At 36.8% G+C, this 24,727-nt stretch overlaps 1 protein-coding gene across 1 annotated transcript in view; it reads left to right on the top strand.

Moving 5' to 3' along the window:
• Positions 1–24,727, top strand: part of SORCS2 (sortilin related VPS10 domain containing receptor 2) — a 562,610-nt gene that overhangs the window by 518,405 nt on the left and 19,478 nt on the right. The window contains exons 15-22 of the mRNA XM_067298263.1: positions 8,703–8,823; positions 10,452–10,585; positions 11,193–11,321; positions 12,779–12,950; positions 16,423–16,609; positions 20,642–20,775; positions 21,884–22,007; positions 23,845–23,957. Of these exons, the coding sequence (XP_067154364.1) occupies positions 8,703–8,823; positions 10,452–10,585; positions 11,193–11,321; positions 12,779–12,950; positions 16,423–16,609; positions 20,642–20,775; positions 21,884–22,007; positions 23,845–23,957 (1,114 nt within the window). The remainder of the gene's footprint in view (positions 1–8,702; positions 8,824–10,451; positions 10,586–11,192; positions 11,322–12,778; positions 12,951–16,422; positions 16,610–20,641; positions 20,776–21,883; positions 22,008–23,844; positions 23,958–24,727) is intronic.

A 24,727-nucleotide genomic window follows, 5' to 3' on the forward strand; every position in this document is an offset into this window, starting at 1 on the left:
GTTGTACTCTTTACATAATGAGGAACATATCCAAATGTCCATAGATGGAGGAAACATAGACAGGTAGGAAATGGTGACCTTGCCAAAAGAACGTTGGAAAAACAAACAGATTACTCTATTTCAACCTAACGTAGATGTCAGCTAATCCAGACATCTAGATATCAGTTTAGTGGCAGGTCTCAGCTAATTCTGTTGCTGTCATCTCAGTGAACACACGTTAGCATATCAAATCAGTGTATAGTAGTGTCACTGCCTACCTGTGATCTTGGTGCCAAGAACATGGGACTGCCCCTATTCTCTCCTTCTGCTCTAAAGAACTCCAGTGTGTAATGCTTTGTTTTTTTCCTTTTCATAAAGTTGGCCTTTACATCCGTTGGCATAACATATTCAGAAGCATGGGAACCCAACACTTTCAGTGCCTTGCTACAGCCCATATTTAGTATATTTTGAGGGCAGACTTGGAAATATATTTGAATAAAAGGAATTGAAAGATTAGGAATCCAGGTCCTGTAAAAATCCTCGTTCGCCTGTCCATATTTAAAGACTTGGAAGGAGAGAAAGAGGATGACACAGTGACTCTTGTGTTTGGATAAAGTCTTTGCGACATTTTGGGGAGCCAGTTACTAAGTGTGTGCCTGCAACTTTGGTACTCTAACCTCTCTTTCAGGGAGACCATTCCCTTTTAGTTTTTGGTTATAATTAGTGGTGCTGATGAGCTAAACATTTGAAACTTTGGCCTACAATAAAATTATATAAACATTTTACTTAAATTTGTGGGGGGCCTTGAACTCTTCTCAAAATGAAGGAGCCACAATTTAGGTGAGCATAAGCCATTTACTTCAGGTCTGCAAGGTGAAGTCTGAATGAAGAATTTCTTCCTTGTGGCAAGATATCTGCTTGTTAAGTATGTCAGTAGAAGAAAAATAGAATTCGTTAGCTAAAGAAGTACTTACAACATTTTATAAGTATCCCAGATAAATTTGATCTTTAAGATTACAGCAGACAGCTGAATGATGTAAAGGTATCCTTTATAATGTCAAGTTTCTCCTTAATTGAGGGAGAACTGTTCTTGAACAGGATTTTATCAAATAGATGGAAAAAAAATGCTGGAGGTAATTCACATTATGGAGCCACTGAGCTGGATAAAATGGGAGCACCCTCTTCCTGGTCTTCCCCAGCAGTTCTCAGAACCTAAGCATTCCTCTTCATTCTTTTTTCCCCAGAAGACCTGAAACGAAGATGTTTTGGCGTAAAAGAATGATTGGCATTTTTTCTGGCAGGAAACAATGCAAAAGCATATTTTGGTTCAATTTCAGCTAAATTGTTTCCTTCCCTCATTTTTCACTTTGGCAGCCAAACCAAAAAAAAAAAAAAAAATTACTACATTAAGTATATGCATGTTTTTGTAGTTTAAGGCACTTAAATCATAAGTGTCTCAGTGTATTTGCACATAATATGTTGTGTACACAAGCACTGTTTATATGAAGTTATTTTATGTAGGCAGGTGTCTACTTTTGCACATGGAAGCATTCATCATTTCTCTAGTTGCAATTTAGGAAGGCCACTGAAAATGTGACCTCTGTTATGTTCTTTTGGGGAATTAGAAAAATATGCTGAATTACAATCTTGATGTATAACAGACTGAAGCTTGACTCTTACCTTACTTTCATCCATTTTACTTGTATGAACTCTTTGACTTATCTAGTTTTTGTTGATTTTACAGTAGTGTAAGGAAAGCAAAGACAATTGTTAAAATGAAAGCATATCTGTAAAGATATGTTTGATTGTTTCTCTTTGGAAAATGGTAGACTTAAAGTAACACTCTACTCAGTCATGCCTAACCCACTCTTCTAACTTGAACCCTCTTGAAAAATTTTCTGTAATAATTTCACCTCTTCTGTGAGGTATGTGGAACACTGCCTGTTGACATTAGTTACACAAGAGATAAGTTGCATCCTCCCAGTACCACTGCCTAATCACTTTGCTCCTTCAGCTTGATCATTTCTTTACAGACCCTGGCATGGAGAGGCCATGTGTCTTGCTATATGTTCCAAGGCATGATAATAATACAAATAGCACAAGGAACAACGAAGAAAGATTTTTTTGCTTTTATTTATTTGCTTTTTCAGTTATATTGTCATCATTTGTAGTAAAGATATAAATGAAGCAAAGGTCTATCAGCTCTTTAAACTCACCATAAATTGACAAGAAACATCTCCTTTACGTAACAGACAGCTGAGAATGTTGCTGCTGTTTTAATGTGAATGGCCTCTGATATCTAACTATAAAGAGGGTTAAGTATTCAATCTGAATTTACGCTTGTTTTATAAAAATAATCAGGGATATTTAAATTTTTCACAGTACAGTAAATTCACTTACAGTTCTGGTTCCTTCTAATATGATTATTATAGAAAAAGAAGCCTTATCTTGGGGAACAAAACCCAAATACCACTTTTCAGTGTGGCTCTGTGACTACTTCCATTTAGATGAAGACTTCTCAGGAGACAGACTGAGAGTTGTTTAAATGGTTAACCATCAGCTCTGAGAGTCTGTTTTCCTTTCTGAGCTTGATCACAAGCACACTATTGGATTTTGAGGTTTAGATCCACAGAGAATGTTAGGTACATGCCTTTTTGTTCATGTTTGGACATCTTTGCTTAGGTGCTGCATAGAAAAATTGATCAAACCTGTTACACAAGATTAGAACCATTGAGATGACACCACATAAAAGTGATGTGGGCATTGAATTGACCCTAATTCAAATCTTAAGTCTTATTCTGCCAACAGTTTTATCTATTTGAGGGCTCTCCCAAAGTAAGAGAAGTCCTGTTCCACCTCCACGTGGTACATCAAGCTAGTGGAGTGTGTCAACAGTGTGGTTCTGGACTGTGCAGACAAATTCTGCTACCTTGGCAGCATGCTGTTTCAGAACATCTTGGTTGACGAAAAAGTCATAGAGAGGAGAGCAAATGCCAGTGCAGCACTTGGGAGATTAAAGCAGCATGTCTAGAATGAAAAAGGCATCTGATTTCAAACAAAAGTAGCTATGCATCACACTGTTGTCATCACTACCCTTCAGTACGACTGCAAAAGTTGGACAATTTGAGTTGCCATGTTAAACATCTGAATAAATTCCACATGTGCTGTTTTCATGATCTATGTGGTGCAGTACAGCAGGATCACTTCCTCAGCTCTGAGATCTTTGAGTGTTCTCAGATATTCACCAGTGAAGTAAAACTGTCTCAGGGTCAGCTATGCTGCTCTGAGTATCTGGTGGGTATGTTGGACATCAGGCTGCTCAAAACCATTTTCTGTGGTCAGAGTGATAAAATATGGCTAACAGCTCAGAGGTAAACCAACATAATATTACAAAAAGTTACTCAAGGAATGTCTTAATTTTTATGGCATTAGATCCATGACATGGGATACTATAGCTAAAATACATCTGCTCTGGCACAGACTGTGTTTTGATGCTGTGAAAGTCTATGAACAAAATCCTGAAGAACACAACAGAAAAGCACAAGAGGAAGGTGAGTGCAGTGGATGTAAAAAGTTATGCCTATGACATCTGAGAGTGGCAGTGTGTTGTAAAAATCAACTAACTTCTCATGAGTGAAGCCATGGAAGCTGAATCTTTATCTGACAGATTTTTGTGAGACTCCAGCATCATCACCATCATAGCTTCAGTCAGGTGGTTTGCAAGTGACACAGACAGCAAGCAACATAGTTTTTACTGTTCATGTGAACTAAGAGCCTCTACTGAATAGAAGCATGAATTTCTTGTAAGAGATTGTCATTGCATATAATTTCTGTTAAATTAGCGCCCCAATTATGAGCCTTATCAGGGACAGAAATAACCAGAATTCCTCCAGCAAATAGTTCAAATGAGTTAGCTTAAAAACTGCATTAAACTGTCTTAGCTTTCAAATGATGCAATCAAATTAAAAAATAATACGCTCATAAATGAAGTAGGAACAAATGTACAAAGTTGTTATGGCAACTGATACAGGGAAGTTAAAATTATGGATCCCAAATTCTTGCAAATAAAAGTAAATGAATTTCCAAAGTAATTGGAATTTCTTTCAAAAACTATTTAGCATTGCCTTTCATAGATCTGATGGCTTTCTAATGAACTATAATTAATCAAGAAGAATGTTGTACTAGCTAATGAATTGCTATCGTCTTGATATATATCTTATAATCATCTTGCTGCACTTGCTGCACCATTCCATTTTTTTCCATTCGTGATTGTATTGGACATAGATATTTTGCATGTGAGCAATTAGATTATGATTGCTGCCATGTAATGCCCTATTGGAGTTCATATGTTTGGCTTATCCATTGAATCCTTTTTAGAAAATGTCTTTCTTATTTTGGAACAATAATTTAATTCTGGTGATATTTGTCTATACACTTGAACAGGCTCTTCTGATGCGTCTTCAAACTCCTGACCTCAATAAGGCTACAACTGTTATTGCAACAACAGCATTAATAATCATGAGGCCAAGTTTTCAAACAGTTTGCTAAGCTGGATGCATGTAAGATACTTGATTCCTTTGAAAATTTGTTTCAGGAATCCCAAAGTTGTGTGGTTGCATTTTACATGGGGTTTGCGGCTGTGTCGATGAGGCACTGTTCTTCAAATCTCATGAATTTTACTTAACTTAGAGAATGGTTGGATCACTGGTGTAGTACCTGTGCTCTGTCAAAACATGGTCATAGGTATGTAGAATCAGTAGAGCCATAATGGAAATTAGTATATTGTCTACAAGCGCCTGGACTGCCAGGCAGAAGTGATATTTCTGTTGCTGAAAGTCCACAGAGGAGAGGCTTATAGTTCATCCATTGAAGGGAGTAAGACCAATGCTTTTGCTGTATTCACATGTATATTGCCTGTAGCTTCTGTATTTTTCTAGTAGAATTTTCAAAATTTCTACAGAAATTTCTGTAATTTTTATAAAATTATAGGATGTGCAGCTGGAGATATCTTAAAATGTTACCAAATCCCTAGCTCTAATCCAGATGTTTCTCTAATTCCTCTCTCCAGTGAGGGAGAATAGACAACCTCAGTAGATCATTTCATTACCGTTATAGAATTCTCTAGCTATATCTTTTAAGCTTATTGATTCTTGTCCTTCCCCTTTCATGCCATTCTTCCAGGTCTCTTTGAAGACAACCTTTCAATCCATAGCAAGACCCACTGAAGACATTTTATTTTACTTCTCTGTGTTATCTTTTCCACAGGAAAACCCAATTCTTTCCATTTTTCTTCTTTGGTTGCACATTCTAAAAAGCTTCTGAGTCATTCTTGTCCCTCCTCTAATCCATTTGCAATGAGTCTGTAAATATGCATGTAACATCCAAAATTAGACACTGTATTCTTTCAGAGGCTCCACCAGTGCCAAGTTTATCAAAATAATTACCTCCATGTCTTATTTCTGACAGTTCTGAATACAACCTAGAATTAGTTTTTCTTCTTTTGAGGCAACATTGCATTCTTGATATAATTCACCATAATTCCCCAAACCTTCCCTTTGGAAAAGGGACCTTTTCTTCCATCAGTCAGTGTAATTTGAATTTCGATCACTTCCTTCTGTGTTATTCAAAAAGTTGTGTATGTTTATTCTTTGACAACACAATCGTTAAGTAAAAACTTTGACTGTGGACCCATCATATGTTTCCATTTTTAAGACAATATCAGCTGGAGCTGCATAACAGGTTTAACAAAGGTCAAAATATGCCTCATTTACTCCTCTCCTTTTATCCACTAGGCCAGTTATCCTGTTAAAGAAGAAAATTACATTGGTTTGACATGATTTGTTTTGTACAAATCCGTAGTGGCTGTTTATCATCTTAATTATCCCCAAGGTGCTTATAAGTGAATATTGTAGTCATTTGGTATCTTTGTGGACATCAGAGTGAACTCTGTAATTCCCTGGGCCTTCCTTTTTCTCTTCTTATATGTAGGCAGAATGTTTGCCTACCCAGTCCTCTGGAATCACCCTAATCCTCCATGAGGTCTCAAAGATGATTACTAATAGTTCAGAGATTTTTTTTTTACACTTTCAGGAGAATTTCATGATTCTCTGCTGCCTTGAACTTGCACAACTTCTCTAAGTGTTCCTCAAGTTTTATTTGCCTAGTGTAGCTTTTATTTAAAAGTTTAATTTTACCCTCATTGTACTAGCATTACAATAAATGGTGTATTACACTAAAACATTTTTGGGATGCTGTAAATGAAAGCTGAATGGAAGGATCTTTCTCTCACACTACAACAGAAAGTCCTTTCCTGCAAAGCCCAGATCAGTTCTCCATATGTAAATTATGCATGAATTGCATCAGGGCTGAATTAGCAGTGGAACTTCCTATTCATTGTAGGCTTCTGCTCAGAGTTGTCCTACTGTCTGAAAGCTCACCGAGATGTGCTTGTGCACATTACCTGCCCTTACCACAGCTCCCATACAGTAATACTGTGGCTACGGTTAAGTTGGTGCTAATACAATGTTAAAATATAAATGCAGGCATGGATGAATCCCTGATCTAAAAAAGAAAGTGAGGAGTTGTCTGGAAGTGTGGACTCTTTCACATCACTGGAAGATGCATTCTGTGCTGACTGGTACTAACAAAGGACTAATATCCTCAAACCACCTCCTTCCCTCTATCTTCCTGACTAATCTGCCTGAGATACCTAATATGAATGAAGAAAAATTCATTTGTTCTGTAGAAAATAACCTTCTGTATTCAGGAGCAAGGCTTTGACAGAACTTGACTCCTTGCACTTAAATATATTTGTTGGTATGAGTTAATAAAAGACATGCAACCAGTCTGAAATGTTTCGTGGTCTCTAAAGAAGCATTCGCTAAGGTAGCTAGCTGCATAAGCACATGGTGAAGTCTGCCTTCCTTTAGTATCTTGTATGGAGAAAAAAAAGAAAAAAAGGAACACGTATTTAGTATGCAAAAGATACTTCATACCTGTCAGCAAAGCAGGTCATATTGAAGCAGGCATTGTGTAAAAAGCATGAGACCACCTAAGTAGTTACTTTATAGCATATGTAACTACATGTGAATAAGGGCGTGTGGTGACAGCAGCTCTCAGGATATAACTGAACCAGAAAAAGGAACCAGCCCTGTAGTTCTCAATGCAAAATAGTCCTGCAGCTGAGAGAAGTGGGACAACACACCTATGCGTTCCTACAGCCAGTTGACCGAGCTACATTTTTTAGATTTTGTGTATTTTGTTTCTACTACTGAACCACAGGTAGATTTAAAAAGAAAGAAGGTAGGTCATCGAAGTCCTTTAATCTCAGACCCTTACTTAGAAAAGAGTAAGAAATACAAAATAAAGAAATGCATATTTCTGTTTAATTAAGTGCACTTGTGTGGTGAAGTTTCCTGTAAGCATGGATTGTTCAGTCATTATAAGGTGGACAGTATGGGCAGCCATCTATAGATGGTATCTACATCTCTCTACTAAGGTTGAGTAGCAGAGACACTAGAAAGGAGAAGGGGAAATCACTGTCCCTCTTTAGTCTCTACGGTTCTCAGCCTCTGTGGTAGATTTCGGAGCTCCTTGTCCATCTACTGGGAAACAGTCTTAGTGCAACGTTGCTACCTCTGTACTTTGCAGAGAATCCACCATATCCTCGCTTCTGGTCTACCCTAGTTCTGCTTTGAACCTGGTATTCAGGACGAGTGAAAAAGTGACTGTATGCAGCAGAGTGCTTTTAGCAAATCTGTGCCATTCCTGGTCTGTCTGGATTTGAACAAAACTGAGGAAAATTAGTGAATTAGTTTGGAGAATGCTTGGAATATGAACTCTGTGCAGTATGAACTGCACAGAAATTCCTGGCTTCAGAATCAGCCTTAAATTCTTTGGCAAATAAGCTACATAAGCCTGAACATTCTCATGCAAACCACAAATATATTTGACTTTTGCCTAAATAGAGTCTTTATCTATTGTAATTTGTTGGTGGATGTCATACTTACCCATTTTGTTTTGGAAATAAATTTGACTTTGAAAATGTTGGCCACTTTGAAAGTGAAGCCTGATTTTTTAAGCAGGGAGGTTTTCATTTTTTTCAAAAAGGAATTTACAGGAAGGGAAGAGGAGAGTCAGAGTTCTCCAGCACAATGTGTACATTCACAGTATTCCTTGGAAATGAATACAATTTCATGATTCTGCTATGAGTTTGATCAATAGCAATATTGCCATTTGAAGGCTATGAAAGTCAAGTCACAGAAAACTGAGGCAGTTAGTCCATAATCATAAGAAATGAATGGCGGAGCTGGAAATCAAATCTAGGATGCCTAGGTTCTGCACTTTGATATGACCTTAATACCTCTGGTCAAAATCTGAGATCTCTATGCGTTTCATATAACAAGATAATAGACAAAAATGTTGGGTTCCCAGTTGGAAAAGGTAGTATATTTCCATTAAATTCCTAGATAGTTTGCTGGGAAGGGGAAATATCTAATCAATGAGCTGTATCTTTTCACTGTAGAGTTCCATGGACAACTGACAAATGTTTTCTAAGTAGACACATTATATGTATTAAAATAAAAAAAGGAAGAAGAACAGCAAATGCCATGGACCTTTTAGTAAGGAGTCGTGCCAATGGAAATCAGGAGAAAAAAACAAAAACTGAAATCTCAAATGTATGATATTTCTTTCTTGTAAGATCTTGCTTTTGATCTATTCAGAGTCTTTGGACATATTAGTTACCGTTCCGACTGGGAACTGGTGAAGGTGGACTTCAGGCCATCCTTCCCCAGGGAGTGCAGTGATGATGACTATGAATCTTGGGACCTCACAAATCTACAGGTATTCATAATCTTATATTAAAAGGCCATAACATTTCAGGAGCTTTCAGATTTATGTAGAATTGTGTGCTATGAAAATGTTTTCTAATAGAGCTGGGATGCCACCTCCCTGGCTTTCATCTCCTTAGGTTGGTATTTGCTGATTTCAGAACAGTTTAAAATGGGCAAAGATTTTGTGTTCCTTTTATTAGTGTGAACTGTAGCCTGGGAAAGACGGAAGTATATTTGGGGGTCTGCTATAATAATAGGTGGTTTTGCTGGATTATCAAGCATATACCATAAATTAAAATCTGTAGTATTGATTGAAGCAATTTGAACATGCAGTTATATGTTCTGCCAGCTTCCTGACCACATACTGTACTCATATATGAATTGCCATAAGTAAGACCCATTCCAAAAGTAATTTATAATGTCAGTGGACCAGTCATGTAGTGGAGTCCAGTTGTTGTGGGCAATACCATTTCTGCAGTAATGTATTAAGGCTGTGCTGATCCTGGTGCTCTGGCCAAATTCAATTTTGGGCAGTTACAGTCTCTTTACAATGCATTGTGTAAAGAGCCCAATGTGAGTTTTTTACATTAAGCGTGATATGTCATATTTGTTCATAATCATTGTGATTATTATGTTTACAATTCTTCCAGTACATTTGTTCTCTCTCTCTGCAGGTTTCTTTTTTGCATGCTATTCAGTATTATTCCAGCTGCCCAACTCTCATTTGCTAGTTCCCATGCCTAATTTTATACTTTCCATTTGGGAATGCTGTGTATTCACTAAGAATGTTATGCAGATCTGAACCTAAACAATAAAAGTATTTTGGGATACTGACACTGAAGTGTCTTTCAGAAATTAGAAACTACTAAAATGACTTTGATAGAGTCCTTGCAGCTGCTCAGTTACCAGCGGAGTGTTAGATTCAGTCTGAATTGTATCTGCGACCATGTGGCTGGTGTTTCCTCTTGACTAGCTACCCAATTCATGGTGATTTAGATAGAACTTCAGCTATCTGAATCAAGTCTTGAGTATTTAAACAGCCAGTTGTAGAGTTGTGCCTGGGTTGTGCACACATGAAACATGGGTTTAATTGCACTTGAATTTCCATGCACATCTTTGAATTTGTGCCCTGAAATATATTTTACTGAGAAATAATTCCACAGATGGGGCATATTCTGCAGCCCTGCAATGTCTCATTAGCGGATAAGAGTGGATATGAGAGCTTTATAGGCAAATGCAGCTTACACAGAGTGATGAGGTGAGGAAAGGGAGAAGGCTTAAGCACATGTGCTTCACTCACTCAGTCAAAAGAAGAATATATGCCATGGGTCACAACAGAAATTCTGACTGTCTTGTGAATAGCAGACTCAACTGGGAGAATTCTGAATATATATTTTTCCTTCTTTGATGAGTCTGTTTTTCTACGGTCTATCTCAAGTTCCAAATTCATTGGTCACATTCTTAGAGTCTTGTCATAGGCAACTTGCTATAGATTGCTCTATATCAATGATTAAGTAGAGAGTTGATAAAAGTTTACAGAGTCTTGGCAACAAAACCAGCCTTTCTCGTGACAACATAAGACAACGTCTGTGTGGTGTAGGTTATGGTGTGCAATAAATCCAGTGCTTTGCTGTTCAGGGTGATCGTTGCATCATGGGTCAACAAAGGAGCTTTCGGAAGAGGAAGATTTCATCATGGTGCATTAAAGGGAAGAGTTTCACATCAGCTCTCACATCCAAAGTTTGTGAATGTGTGAACTCTGACTTCTTATGGTGAGTCTGTCTGTGGACTTTTAGATTTATCAGTAGTAAAATGTTACTTTGAGATGTTTTTATTTCCCTCCTTTTGCCCCTCCCCATGCACAAACCGGCCTACAAACAACCAAGAAACAATGCAGTGGATATGAATAACAGGGTGCTTTTGTATTTGCTTTTCTTAAAAACATTGCAATTTTTTAAATGTTTTTTTCATCTGACTGAACAAATCCTGATGTTTTTCTCTATTGATTAAGATTTGAAAAAAGATCACTGGATTAGATTTATAGAGCAAACAAACCCTTTCTATTTGCAAGTGAAGCAAAAGACAGAAAAATGTGTTGGTTTGAATGGCAAGGGAAACCTTTTAAAAATCTAAGCTCCCAAGAGAGTTAATTCTGCAGAACTGAAAAAGTAATTACAATCAGTTTGCCCGCAGGTGTACACAACTCCCATTGAAATTACCCTTAAAACATAACTGGCTTCATCAAGTTGTGTGTTCAGCTGGTAGCAGATAGTTTTACAAAAACTCTCCTTTATTATTAAAGAAGTAGTCTCATCCACCCCAAATTAGATTCACTAATAAAGCAGGGGTAGTAACACACTCAGTGTTGATGTTTTTCAGTGATTATGGGTTTGAGCGTTCTGCACCTCTGAAATTGGACTCTAGTAAATGTTTTGCTGACTTTTGGTTTAACCCAGAAGCACCTCCTGAAGACTGTGTGCTGGGGCAGGCATTTACAAGCAGCAGTGGGTAAGCTGATTTTATGTTCTACCGGCTTGCAGAGATTTCCAGAGTGAGGGAAAATATTCCAACCAAAGGTCACAAAGTGATTTTAAGAAAATTTAAGTAAGGCAAACTGTAAAAAATGGTAAATGTGGTAAGCTGTTCTGAGTCTGACTTAGATCATGTGCAGAAACCATGAAAGAGAGAAACATTACTTTACATGTTCACAGCGGTTCAAAAACTAACCCATTTGAAAAGAGGGAGGATGTTCTTGTTCCCAGTAGTTTTCTGATAGTAATGTCCATTCAAAGCCTTTTATTTTAGCACCTTGCTTTGGTTTAGACCAATTTCCAATATGAATTCAATGAATTACAGTGAGGAATAAGTAACATCTCAGAGAACTTCCCACTGCTCCTCTCTCACTTCCACAGGAATAAAGAGTTCTATAAAGAATAGATTCTTTTCCTAACCATATGGGACATGCGGAATCAAAGGAACACTTTAGAGAACCGTGAACAATAGCTCATAGAATATACACTACAGTGTAGTCTGACGTCAGTGCTGAGAATAACTTGCAGCTGGCATCTATTCTGGCTTATCATAACTTCATCTCTGTCGGTTGTGGAGATGAGAACCAAATGATGAAATGTCAAATCTGGCAATAGAACCACGGTCTCTGTGTATATTTGCCTTACAAAGGAAAATGATGCTTTTTGGGTTGTGGCTGACAGCTGTGATATACAAAGTTTGAATTCAGAAAAATAAAATCTGACTCAGATTTTAAAAGGATGCTTAAAAATAACATACCTGAGTTAAACCAATCTGTAAATAATTACTGTACACTTCGAAGTGTTTCTTTATTAGTTCTTAAAAAATGCTAGGCTTTTTGCTCTTTTAGACAGTTACATAAAATAAATGCTTTAAATGTTTTAAGAAATGCATAGATTTGAGAGCAGCAGATAAGTAATTAGTTCTGGGGAAATGCAGGAGTTGCTTGGTCTAATTTCTTCCTGATCTTTAGGATTTGAGCCCACCACATTTAATGCACAAGTAGAATAGGATAGGATTAAGGCCCAAGTCTGCTAATAAATAAGGGCAGCAAAATCCAGCAGCCAAGACCTCTGGAGCATTAAAGAGTGTTGAAAGATAAGAAAGGGTATAGCAGAGAGGATGGTGGAATAGCTAGTTCCTGGTGGACTGATCAGGCATGTTTCTAAGTTTGAAGGGACAGACCCTTCCAAAGCATGGAAGCAAAATCCTCATCATGCTCCATGCCCTCTTCCTTCAACAGATTTGACTTAGTAGAGGCAACATCCATCATCGAAGTTTTTGCATTACAAGGTGTGTTCAATTAGCTGCAATCTTGTCTGTTGATGAACCCAAGTATTATTCATTAGCAACTGTCACACTAGCATTCAGTGCCTCTGGAAGCATTCTTCTGCTCATCTCCAATTCACTGTGCTCGCTGCTTACTGTTTTTGCAGGTACAGAAAAGTTGTTTCTAATGTGTGTGAAGGTGGTATAGACCTGCAACAGAACTTAGTGCAGCATATGTGTCCATTGATTGCTCCCAAGGGACTTCAAATCAGCATCAGAGGAGAAAGCCTGGCTGTTAAGCCTGGGGAAGACATCACCTTCATTGTCAGACAAGAGCAGGTAGTAATGAACACTTTGTGAAAGTTTCCTCACTGTGTTTAGGGTTCATTGCAGACTCCAATTTCTCTCCTACCTGCTTTGCTGATGTATGAGATTAATTAGTGCTTGAGAGAAAGATGAACGAGTCTCTAAGTATTGCAACTTCTGTTCTGACGATTCAGTAAACTCAGTGAACCATGGAGTTCTGTCCACAGGACAGGATTTGTCTCCTCTGCTGCATGTCCAGTCATTGTTCCCTAAAGGCATTAAATTCTTGGAAAATCCCCGTTCAAAGTAACTGAAGTGCCAAAGTCTCCTTGGAGTGAAAATTTCACCAGTTGTATCAGAGAACTATATAGAAATGCACTTCATATTGTGGTTTAAGTGATTTTTAAAATCTGCCTTTCAAAAAGGAATCAGGCAAAGCTTTACAGAAATCAGCAAATAGCACAGCATAAGAACGTGCATTATGTATTAGTTGTGTAGCCAAAGACATATATATTTTTTCTGTTTATTAAGAGAGACAATGCCCTAAGGCCCTGACCAAAGGCAGTATGTAACTTCAGATGTATTGCTTGTCCTGGGTACGTTCTTTAATGCTTGCTTTTTAGATACTAGGTTCTAACTGTTGTGCTCAGGCGATAGGAGTATTGTACATCCTGGCTGACACCACTGATTTGCAAGAACTTGAAGTAAATTCACACATTTTGGCAAGCCTGTGTGATATAAATCAGGGACTTGGGATTTATTTCTGTAATAGAATCAATAAAATAGGGTTATGTGCAGAACACAGTACTGCTTAACACATAGCAGGTTCTGGATCCAAATGCTTGCAGTGCACTGACAGTTGCATGGCAAGTTAAACTTCCTTCTCTTTTCTTAATTAGTTTTGAAATGTGTTTGCTGTAAGAGTAGAGCATTTGATTGTAATTTGGAATCTAATGATTTTGATTGGCAATTGAACTTTTTTCCCCTACTGTATAGATTCTGAAGCTTTCATGAATCTCTCTGTCAATATGTAAAACATTTATAACTATTCAAAAATCTTCAAAAGCCAGGAGTCTGAAAGGGAATCCCATGCTTGCTTTTCTGGTGATAGCTTACTCAGTACATAGAACTGGATGGAGATTTACAAGAAATGTAACAGTTTGCTGCCCCCTATGGCTAAGAGTCAATATACTCAAATGTCCTGCGCATTGTTTAAGATTTTATATATAAAGCAGTCTCGTGAGAATTTATAACAATTAGTGAGTTTAAGAAGCAGGTCCACTAAGATAAACCAAAACATGCTATCTCTGTCTGAAGAACAGTGTTAAATTACTGGTTTATATGAATGCATGTTGCTAGGTGCAGGAATGCCAGGCATCAGGGAGTAAAGAAAGCAGGTGTCAGTTCTTTTTGGGCTCTTTGTGAAAGTGACTTCAGAATTAATAAGAATAAAATTATTTTTTCCATATTATATTGGCTGGATGTATGAATAACGAATGCCATGAAAATAACTATTTTCAGTGGAATTGGAGGGAAGGCCCAATTCCTGTTAGATTTAGCTGCATTTTTCCTATGTGACTCTTTTGTTATCTGTCCATTACTATCTTTCTTCCCAGGCCAGGGAAACAGAAGTGGGCTTCGTGTTTTGAACACTGCACTCGCATCTTTACATTAGGAAAGGAGTTAGAGCAAAACATAAGGAGAAAGTTGCATCTACTGGCTCTCAACACTATATATTGTTCCTCTCTCACCTGGAGAAAATATGCATGTGCACTTGCTGGCATAAGAAACAGCAAGCAAGAACTGTTTGCAAGCTAATGTCATCTAAAGAGATTGCACTTACCGGCACATTGCTGGCAAGAAGACATCTCTTGTGCTTTAAACTAATAATATATTGTCTCGTCTGCTAAATTCTACCCGTCTGTTGTCAAAAGAAAGATGTTATTTGGAAAAAAGATGCTCACATTAAGGCACTTTCAAGGTCCTTTGTGTATGTTGAAACATGGGGTTTAGATATTTGATAACTGTACAGGTTCCTTATTATGAGTATTCTCTTAAATTACAAGCATTGCTCTTTCATATGGAAGAAAATCAATGAAATTGCAAAATAATAAAAGTAGAAAAAAACCTCCAAACAAGTATTCTTTCCTTGTGTGATACAAGGGTTTGAAAGTTCTAGGCTTTGCTGCCTACTTTGATTTTACGTTAGTGCTGCCTTTGGGGATGAAGTTCTGATGTAGACTTGTTTCAGAGAGCGGCTCATGTGAAAGTAGTTTTTGAACACTTTGATGGGTTGCAATCCTTCTCTAGTCTGATTGCCATTCAGGTCACCTGACAAGTGTATGAATGTATAAATTCCTTTCCTGGAGGCAATGAAAATTGTAAGACCAACACTGTGTTTTCACAATACAGAGAATTTTCTACCAACTCTGGCCCCGCAACCTGTTTTAGTTGCACAACTGTGATGGCAATGTACTGTGGCATAAAGAGCAAGAACATATTATAGACAGCAGAGGAAGAAGGGAAGCATGCTAAGCCAGCACTGCTGCTGGAGCCACAGTATTAAGAAAGCATTGCTTTTGACAGCTAGAATGAATTTTCCTCAGGCTTCATCCACATGGCCAGTCCACACAGCACAGGCCTGACTTTACTCCACAGCAGCCACACTGTAGCAACATGAGTGATGGTGCCTCTGACAACAGTATCAGTCGTTGCAGTATTTTAGGGCCAACTTTTGGAAGACAGTGTCATTTAAAGGAATATTTAAAGGTATTGTGAATTATAAAGCATATGAGATGCTTGAAGTAGCAGAAATACTTGATTGGATTTTTAAGTTCTTTTCCAAACTCAGCTCAGTTCTCTGCTTCATTAAGCATGTATCTAATTTTGCAGTAGAACATATTAGTTCTAAATGTGCTAGTAGTTCTGTATAATGCAGTATACCTCTGTGCAAGCATACTAGGTTGGGTCTTAAAGGCCATATAGAGAGGCTGTAATTACAAGGTGCTGTGAAGATGGTCTAAACCAATTAATTTTGCTTTATATTTGCGTAGGTTAGAAGTTCACGGTTGGTCAGTTAACACAGGCCACTGGATGAGTGGTAATTTGCTAAACAGCAATACTCAGATGTTTGCAATCATATGAGCATAACCCTAGAACTTGGGGTTGCTTTGCACCATTGTGCTGGTTAATGTCCAGACACATTAGGCAAAGGTGGTTTCTGTGTTGTGGAATGCTTACAGCCTTGTTAGTAGTCTGGGGTGTTTTATTTTAGGACAGTGCCTTATTGAGGACGATTAATATTATCCCTATTAATGCGCACAACATCTGTTGCTCCAGAATCTTTGTAATGGGTTTCATGGTTTTACTGCAACTGTTGCAATCTAGTTAAAACATCTGGCTGGTGCTGGAAATGCTGCTGTTATTCAAGAAATGGTGATAATAATGTATCCTGTCTATTTGAGTTCTGGTCATTTAAAACACTGTTAATATATTCTCCTTTTAGGGTGATATATTGAATACCAAATACCAGGTAGATCTTGGAGATGGCTTTAAGGCAATATATGTGAACCTTACAATGACTGGAGAACCGATTCGTCACCGTTACGAGAACCCTGGGATTTATCGTGTCTCGGTTAAGGCTGAGAATGTTGCTGGACATGATGAGGCTGTGATGTTTGTCCAAGTTAATTGTAAGTCATCTCTTTGATTTCTTGCTTTTATAGCTTCATAAAAAGTTTATGACAACTATGGGGCAAAAAAAATTACTAGTCACAATTAGGAAAAACACATTTTTTTCAATAATCTCATACAGTCATGCACTGCTGTATATTCTTAATGCAGGGGCTTGTGAACCTAATGTATTAGGAGATCAGTGTTAGTTTTCTTTAGATTTGGGAGAAGAACGGTCTATTAGTCTTTGAACAGCATTAAATAGCACACATGGCTCAGTTCAAATCTCAGGTTTGACCTTTGTCTTGACTCAAGACCCCATTGGCAATCTTAGCAGCTAAAATATAACACTTCAGTCTACATCCACTGTGTGAAGCAAGTGAACCGACATACTGAAAAATGTATCTGCTCTTACATGATTTTCTAAAAGTAGGTATTGGTGGAAAAATCAAAGTTTCAACATTTCTAAAACTCAGGTTACTTATTAAAGTACTTGAATCTAGATTTAGATAGTTAAATTTATTCTCACAGAGTTTTAATGTATTACTTGAATTTAACTATATATTGGCAGGCAGTATCACTTGACAGAGAAATCTACCCCTCCCTTCTTAATTAAGATCCAAATAAAAACTATCAAGTAGATTTAAAAGAAAAGAACTGCACAGCACTGGGAATATCATGCACCATCAGAAGCTTAATGTACCTCAGTCATCTCATAATTAAAATTAAGAAGGAAACTCATAACTGGAACTGAATTTTTCTCTTCCTTCAATATTCAAGACAACTATGGCTTTGCCTTTTTTCAGATTTGTCAAAAACTCAGAAACAAGTAACATCAAAAGAAAAGATACTCATCTTGTGTTCTCCAGGTATCTGTTTCCCACCGTTGTGAGTGGTATCTTCTATCACTAATCTCAAAACAATAGAAAGCACTGAAACCACATACAAAGCTGTGCACAAATCTGTGTGTTTTATGCTAGCCTGTCTAGTAACTGCTGATGTTTCTGTATTTTACTATTCAGTGTCCCTGAATCCAGAGTTTTTCCAGTTCTGCCTCGATTAACCGGATGGAGACCAATCCATTAATGTTAATGGCAAAACTGCTATTGAGATCAAATGGAAAGGATCAGAAACTAATTCTCTGCCTCAGTTGCATTATATTTTTCTTTGTTGTTTATTGTATTGTGTTTTGTTTTTTAAATCTAGTAATAGCATTTTACAGCTCCGGAGTTGGAGAATTTACTTAAGGCTTTACTTTTACTTTTTAGGGCTTTACTTTTACTTTTTAGGAGCTTCTAAGTGCTGAGAGGGAGATTAAGCACCGAAGTAGTTGGTAGATCTGTACAAGCAATGAACAGCAAAAACTGTGTAACATTCTCCAGGGAGAATTTCTTCTTATTGTTCAGAGAATGACAAGCAGTAACAAGCCCTGATGGAAAGCTGAACAATTGCTTTCTCAAAATGTGCTTCCGATTTGGCCTACATCTGGATAAACAGTAAAAATAAAAGATGCCAATTGTGTTTTATGCAGTGGATTTACAAATTGCAGAGCCTGTGGCAGGTTACAAGAATAAAATGACCGCTGCCTTAAAGGACTTTGGTGTTGAAATACTCAGACAGGATGGACTGCTAAGAGCAGATTTGTTGGTTAATTTCTGAGCACATCTGGAGCTTGCCCTTGGATATTGCATACGATATAGAAGGATCATGGAGAGATTATACCCTTCCTGCTTAAATAAATGTTTGGTATTTGATTTACACAGTTTAGTTTTCTAAATAAATTACAATATTTGAGGAAATTAACTATCATTAATTAAACCGATATTTTCACATTCCAGAGAAACGTTGGTTCAAGGTAATTTTTCGTTGTGGAAAATCATGAAAGCAGAATTGTCCGTAAATTCTTAAGTTTTCACTCTCTCCTCCTGATGTATTCCCAGTAGACTTTATGAGGGGCGAATGATGAAGGCGTTGTTTTTGGCTCCTGTCAAATTCTGTCAGTATGGAATGTCCTGTATTGAAGAACAATTAAATAAACTTTGGTTTGTGATCCAGATTATGCTTCCTGATGCAGAGCACAAAATCTACAGCACAAAATCTACAACTTGGTAATAAACTGCAAGAGAAACTAGAGCAAGTTTGATAGTATAAATATGAGTAGATAACCCAGAATAAAAAAAAAACTGAAGAAGGACTAGGCATACATTTTCTTTTTTGTGTGATTGAAACCATGATCCCTGTAGTCTGTGAATGTGAAAGGCGGAGGTTGTAGGAATTGATATGGAGAATCAGGAAGCTTTGAAAAATGTACTGAAATTGTAGCTTGGTTAAACAGAAATCATATAACTCAATTTCATTCCTAATTATACATTCAAGGGCACTATCATGATTTTTACACAAAGAAACCCATTCAAATACATTCTGGAATTGTGTAACTCAGACAAATGGAAGGAGTCACAATAATTATTATTAGGTCTTTACTGTATAGGAATGGCAAACTGTAAAATCGGGCATGATTCAAGTGCCAAACAGCTGACCCTGTAAAAAATTTGAAAAAGAAACTGACCTTCTTCAGGACCAAAACCATATCTCAAAATGATCAATTTCCTCTTAGAAAAAGTAAATGTATTGCAAAATCAAAACAGTGATTCAGATTCCTTCCAGGCTTTTTTAATTTGTATTATCAGAAAGAAAACTTATTTTGAGGAATAACAGATTTAATGGAATTCCTACAGTTTCTGAATTTTCCCCAAGACACCAGCAATGGGAGGAGTGTTTTAATTCAATTTCACAAAGAAGGTGCTGAAGAAACCAATTGTTTAAACACCCAGTATTTCTTGAATTCACTTAAATGTTTAGACAGTCATCAGAGAAAACGCAGAATAAAAATAGAGTATCTTATGTTCCAGTGAAGCAGCAAACAGTCTGGTAGAAGTGAAGTGGAAAAAAGCAGGGTGTGTAGAATTCAGGCTACCTGCTCTCAGAGAGGTTTAATCTCCTAGTCAGAGTGAATGGGCAATGATTCAGTTAATGAAAGAGAGTAAGAGAAAGGCCCTGGACCAATGTGAGTACCTTTAAGTTTGAATTGAGATGAAAGGCCTTTGAATGAGTTAAAAGATACTTAGAACAAATATTAGTGGGTTAGTATTCATTCTATGTAATAAATGCATTTTGGACTGTACAGTACTTTGGTATCCTGAATAGAATCTGCAACTTAAGTTAAGAAATTCTAGTTATCACTTTATAATATTATAAATCTTTTACCTTTGGACATTCTGAAAAAGATATAAACAGAGAACTCTTGAGACAGAGCTTTTCTTTCAATAGTATTACTGTACTGTGAAGCAAACTACATGTACAACATTAAGAAGCACATAAAAACATTTTAGTGATGAATTTCTTTTATACATTTTATATAAATACTTATAATAATGTTTTCAGCCTTCGTAGGCAAAAGTTCAGAAAGGAATAAACTTATTCTAAAAGCCCGTTTTAGTGTACAGAGGTTATCTCTTGATTTGCAAAGAAATGCTCCCACTGTACATATTTATTTTAAAGTATGCATTAATGAGAGATTATGTATGATATGAGCCTAACAGCTGATATTTTGTAATGAAAATGAACAGTAAGCAACTTTCTTTTTCAGTTTTCTGCTTTTCCCTTAGCAGTTTGAGAGGTTTGTTAGATTTCTGTTCATTTGATCTTTCATTGCTTAAATAAAAAAGCTGAGATTGCCTTTTCCTCTTCTTAACTGGAGTATATTTGATTTTTGGTCTCTAGAACTGGACATGCACACAGAAAAATACGTTGTAGAAGTACATTCATCTGTCACATTGCTCTAGGATTTTGTTTGTGATTTTTTTAAGTTTGACTGAAATGCAGTCCTTCCAAACATACCTTTCCAGACAGTTGTAGAAGGAGGAGGGAAAAATAAGTTCAGGACCTAGTGAGGTCCTTGTGCAGGCCATTATGGAGGTGAGAGGCATTTAGTGAAAGAGGCATTGGTAAATTGATGGATTCTTGTTTAGTGATATTTTGGGAACTTTTTCCAGCTCCATTGCAGGCTTTAAATTTGGAAGTGGTTCCAGTCATTGGCAGAAACCAGGAGGTGAATCTGACAGCCATCATATTGCCCAAGAACCCTAATTTGACAGTCTTCTACTGGTGGATAGGAGACAATCTTCAGGTACATGAATAGTTTGACTGAGATTATTTTCAACCTCTTTCCAATAAAGATGGAGTGACACTTTTTACTCTAACAAAAATACTCTCACCTTACATGACTTCATGTAGACCATCTTTCATTCCACGTAGCTGGTTATATTCTCTGACAAACAATACCTGAATCCCATTGTTTAATCGCATATTTTAGGCTGTTCATTTTGCTTTATTGCTACTTATGTGAAAATGGAAATTTCCCTTTTAGAATTGATTTAAATTTATGGACCATTTCCTGTCTAAAAGAGTATCAAAAGAGTAAGAGCATTCAAACAAGATAATGATATTTGGGGATAGAAAGACTAGATGCAAATACCCTCAAGCAATAAATATCCAAGTATTTCTATCTGGAATGTTTCTTCTCTAGCTGGGTTAATTCTTTTTAAGATTTTTTTTTTTTAATAATAGATAAATAAAATATTTTCCTCATGAGAGAGAGTAAGAGCAGTGTCTGAGACAGGAATACTTTCAGATAAGCACAATGAATTTTCTTCTTGTAAATGTGCTATCTACCATAATCCTGGCCTGTATCTGTTTGTTATTATTGGCTCGGCCACAGTTAGAACAGGCACGCCAGTGTTGTGGAGGGTTTTGTAATTCATCCAGGTGTGGTCAGGAAACAATATCTCAGCTCCACCTTAAAGTTACAGTAGGCTGATGAACTTCCATGGGTCATGCTGGAAGTTGACAGAATTAATCCATTTGATCTTAACTATAGCTCACATTTTTTGAGGCAAATGGCTCATTGAATATGATCTTGTAAAGCTTTGTGAGCCTGATTCAAAATCCATTTGTTTCAGTGGGATTTGAATCAAAGCCTAATGCTCTGCCAATTATTCTAAAAGAAATATTTGCCCAATCTGGCAACGATTCTGTATATAGAGAATCCATTAAGAGAAAGGAATTCCCTATGTCGAAAATTGTAATTGAGCCATTTAATAAAATATTGACTAGTGTTCTAGAAAATAATTCATGTGAAATCTTTTTTGCTGAAAATTTTTGATGACTGCCACTTCAGACACTATTCTCATGGTTCTTGCTAAAAATCTACTTTGAACTTTTTCTTGTTTTTAAAGCCACTTCTTACACTGGAGAGCTTTTTGGTGGCAAGGTTTGCTGAGACAGGTGAAGTCAGAGTTACAGTGCAAGCTTCCTGTGGGAATTCCATGCTTCAGGATTCAAAGGTTGTCCACGTTTTTGGTAAGACACTTTACTTCTGTTCAATATTTTTGTTTGTCGCACATACTTACATTGTATACCTCTTAAACCAGCACTTAGCAAATGGAACCTGTGGTAAAATTATTTCTAATGCCATGTTTAATTTCTAAATTTAAAGGGCTGAACTGTTCTTTAGGTAACCCTGCGAAGTTGAATAGTGTGATTGTATGGAATGGTTTCCTGTGAAATCCTTTGTTTCTTTTGCTTATGGAAAATGTTACTGTAGCTCCCAAACCCTATATCGAACAATAGCACTAAAGTAGCATTTTGGCTTATGACTAGAGAATTTGTTAGAATCCCTAAGTACAATAGTTTTAATACCTCTGAAAAGAGAAAATTTAGTTGTGTATATACTCTCAGCAATAAAAACAATGTAAAATAATTGCCTTTTATCACAATGAGGGAACCTGTCCTTTGGATGTTTATCTGAGAGTCTGGATCAAATATAGCTCTCCTGTAAATACTGTGTAACCCTTCAGCTCTTGTTTTGAGTTATGTCCTGGTGTGTTTTGCTGTGTCATATAATGGGGTGACAAGGCATGATATACCATGAAAAATGTAGTGCTGAGGAATTATATCCATTTGTATTTGTGCTGTAACATGTAGCAACTGCAATATCTAAGAAAGCTTCTTTTATGCAGATCTAAAAGCCTTCCTATATCCTGGAGATGCACGAAATGATACATCTCTATTGTCTGAACAATGAAAGAAGATTCTGTTATTTTTGCTTTTAGTATTATTAATGTAAAATAATGGTAAAAACCACACTTATGCTAAACAGAGCTTTTATGAACCCTCCCCTTTTCTAGGATAAATCGATTTAATGTTTATTCTGCCACTTGTAAGTGCATCCATTTTTTAGAAAGCTTTAAAAATATAACCCTATTAGCGTGACTAGTTCAATGACTTTGGCTTTCCAACGTTGCTTCTACTGTTAGCATTCCCAAATCCTGACACAAAGAGCAAGAAAGTAGTGGTCACGAGCGAAATAAAAAAAAATCCTTCAAAAAATCCCATTAAAATATGACTGTCTAAACTGTTCAGGAAGCCAGGTTTGAATCATTCATACATTCCAAAAGATCTCTTTTATTTGCTCTGTATTAAGTTCTTCAGGTGTTCTTCCAATGAGCCTATAAGGAGAAATGGAAGATTGTTAGAGGCCTGTTTACTGAGGAATAGCCCATTTCTAGCATTTCAGATATTTTGGACAATATCCACAAAAATGTTGTGAGTGTATCTTATTTTTACTTTCAAAGAGGGCAGTAGTTAGCCTTTGGCTTATCATTTCTGTTCTTATTTTCATAGCTAGCTTATAGAATACGTAAAGTATTCATTTTGCATGAAAAACAGGAACATGAAATGAGCAAAAACCAGATGTTTATGATTCAGTGAGAATAGATTCCATTGGCACGTTCCCATTAAAAATAAAAGAAACCAACCATGTTTGTGTGGTGTATTTTCTTAAGGAAAATTATTGGGAAGGTTATAACCCCAAACCATGAATGTAAATCTGTTTGTTTTTTTTCTTATTGCCTTTTTATCTTTAGGCACAAATTTGATGATGTTGAGGAAAATACAGAAAGAAATTGACTGACTGACAGGAGTGTAATCTTGCTTCATGCTGTTTAGACTGTAGACTCCTTGGGGAAGGGTTTGTCATTTTTTTCTTTTTGAACAACACATAACAATAGGTTTCCTAAGTACTGCAACACTGCGCATAAAATAATACCAAAAATATATTTTCAGCTTTTATTTCTACAAAACTGTTTTTGCAATCCTGTTTGTTAATTGTTCAAAAATGTTTCTTTTGCCATTCCAGATCATTTTCATGTTCTTTCTCTGAAGTTTACTAAGCACCTGGACATGTACAACCCCAACATACCAGAATGGCGGGAAGACATAGGGCGACTAGTAACACGACTTCTTGCAAAGGTGCTCTCTCAAACTGCTCATAAAATGCTCCCTTTCCAGTCATAAAGCTTGAAGGTTAAGTTGGTGCCTTCTCATTTAGAAAAATGTAGGCAGCACAAAACAATAAAATGAACCCCATGAGCCACATTTCAAACAAGTTTGAGCCTAGTGTCACTTTTACATGCAGTCTGTGGATGATGATACTGTAGTACAGAAATTTTAGTTGTAACACAGCCTAATTGGCAATTAATGCTAAATATTGGTCTCTGGGATTTGGGATAGCTGTACTGGCAAATAGTGCTGACTCCAAAACAGGAAGAGTAGAAGAGTAGCTTAAATGTGATATACCTAGGGGTTAAATAAAGGGTACTGTGTAATATGAAAGACTTGGTCTCGTTGTAAAAAACAGAGCAAAACAACAAGAACATAAAATGTCATATGTGTAACTTTGAAAATTACATAAAATGCACGAGCATGTATTTGCTACAGCCGTTCTTTTAGATCATGTTTGCAAGTGAAATATGGATTGGGAAAAGTTGAATCCTGTAGATGAAATATAAGTACAAAGTCATGCAGCAGTTCTGTGGCATAAATAAAGAGCACTCCATAAAACCAGAGAGCTCTAGAACTATATTCTTCAGATACACACACTGCCAGCAATGGAGTATGCGCATGCTGACTCTCATGAGGAGAATATCACTGAGCTGTGGGTTGACAGTTTTTTTTAAAAGGTTTTAGTGTGAAGAAAGATTCAGCCTTACTGTGCAGGTTTTGCCAGTGAAGTCACTGGA

Source organism: Apteryx mantelli, chromosome 5 (assembly GCF_036417845.1).
Source record: "Apteryx mantelli isolate bAptMan1 chromosome 5, bAptMan1.hap1, whole genome shotgun sequence".
Classification (NCBI taxonomy): domain Eukaryota; kingdom Metazoa; phylum Chordata; class Aves; order Apterygiformes; family Apterygidae; genus Apteryx; species Apteryx mantelli.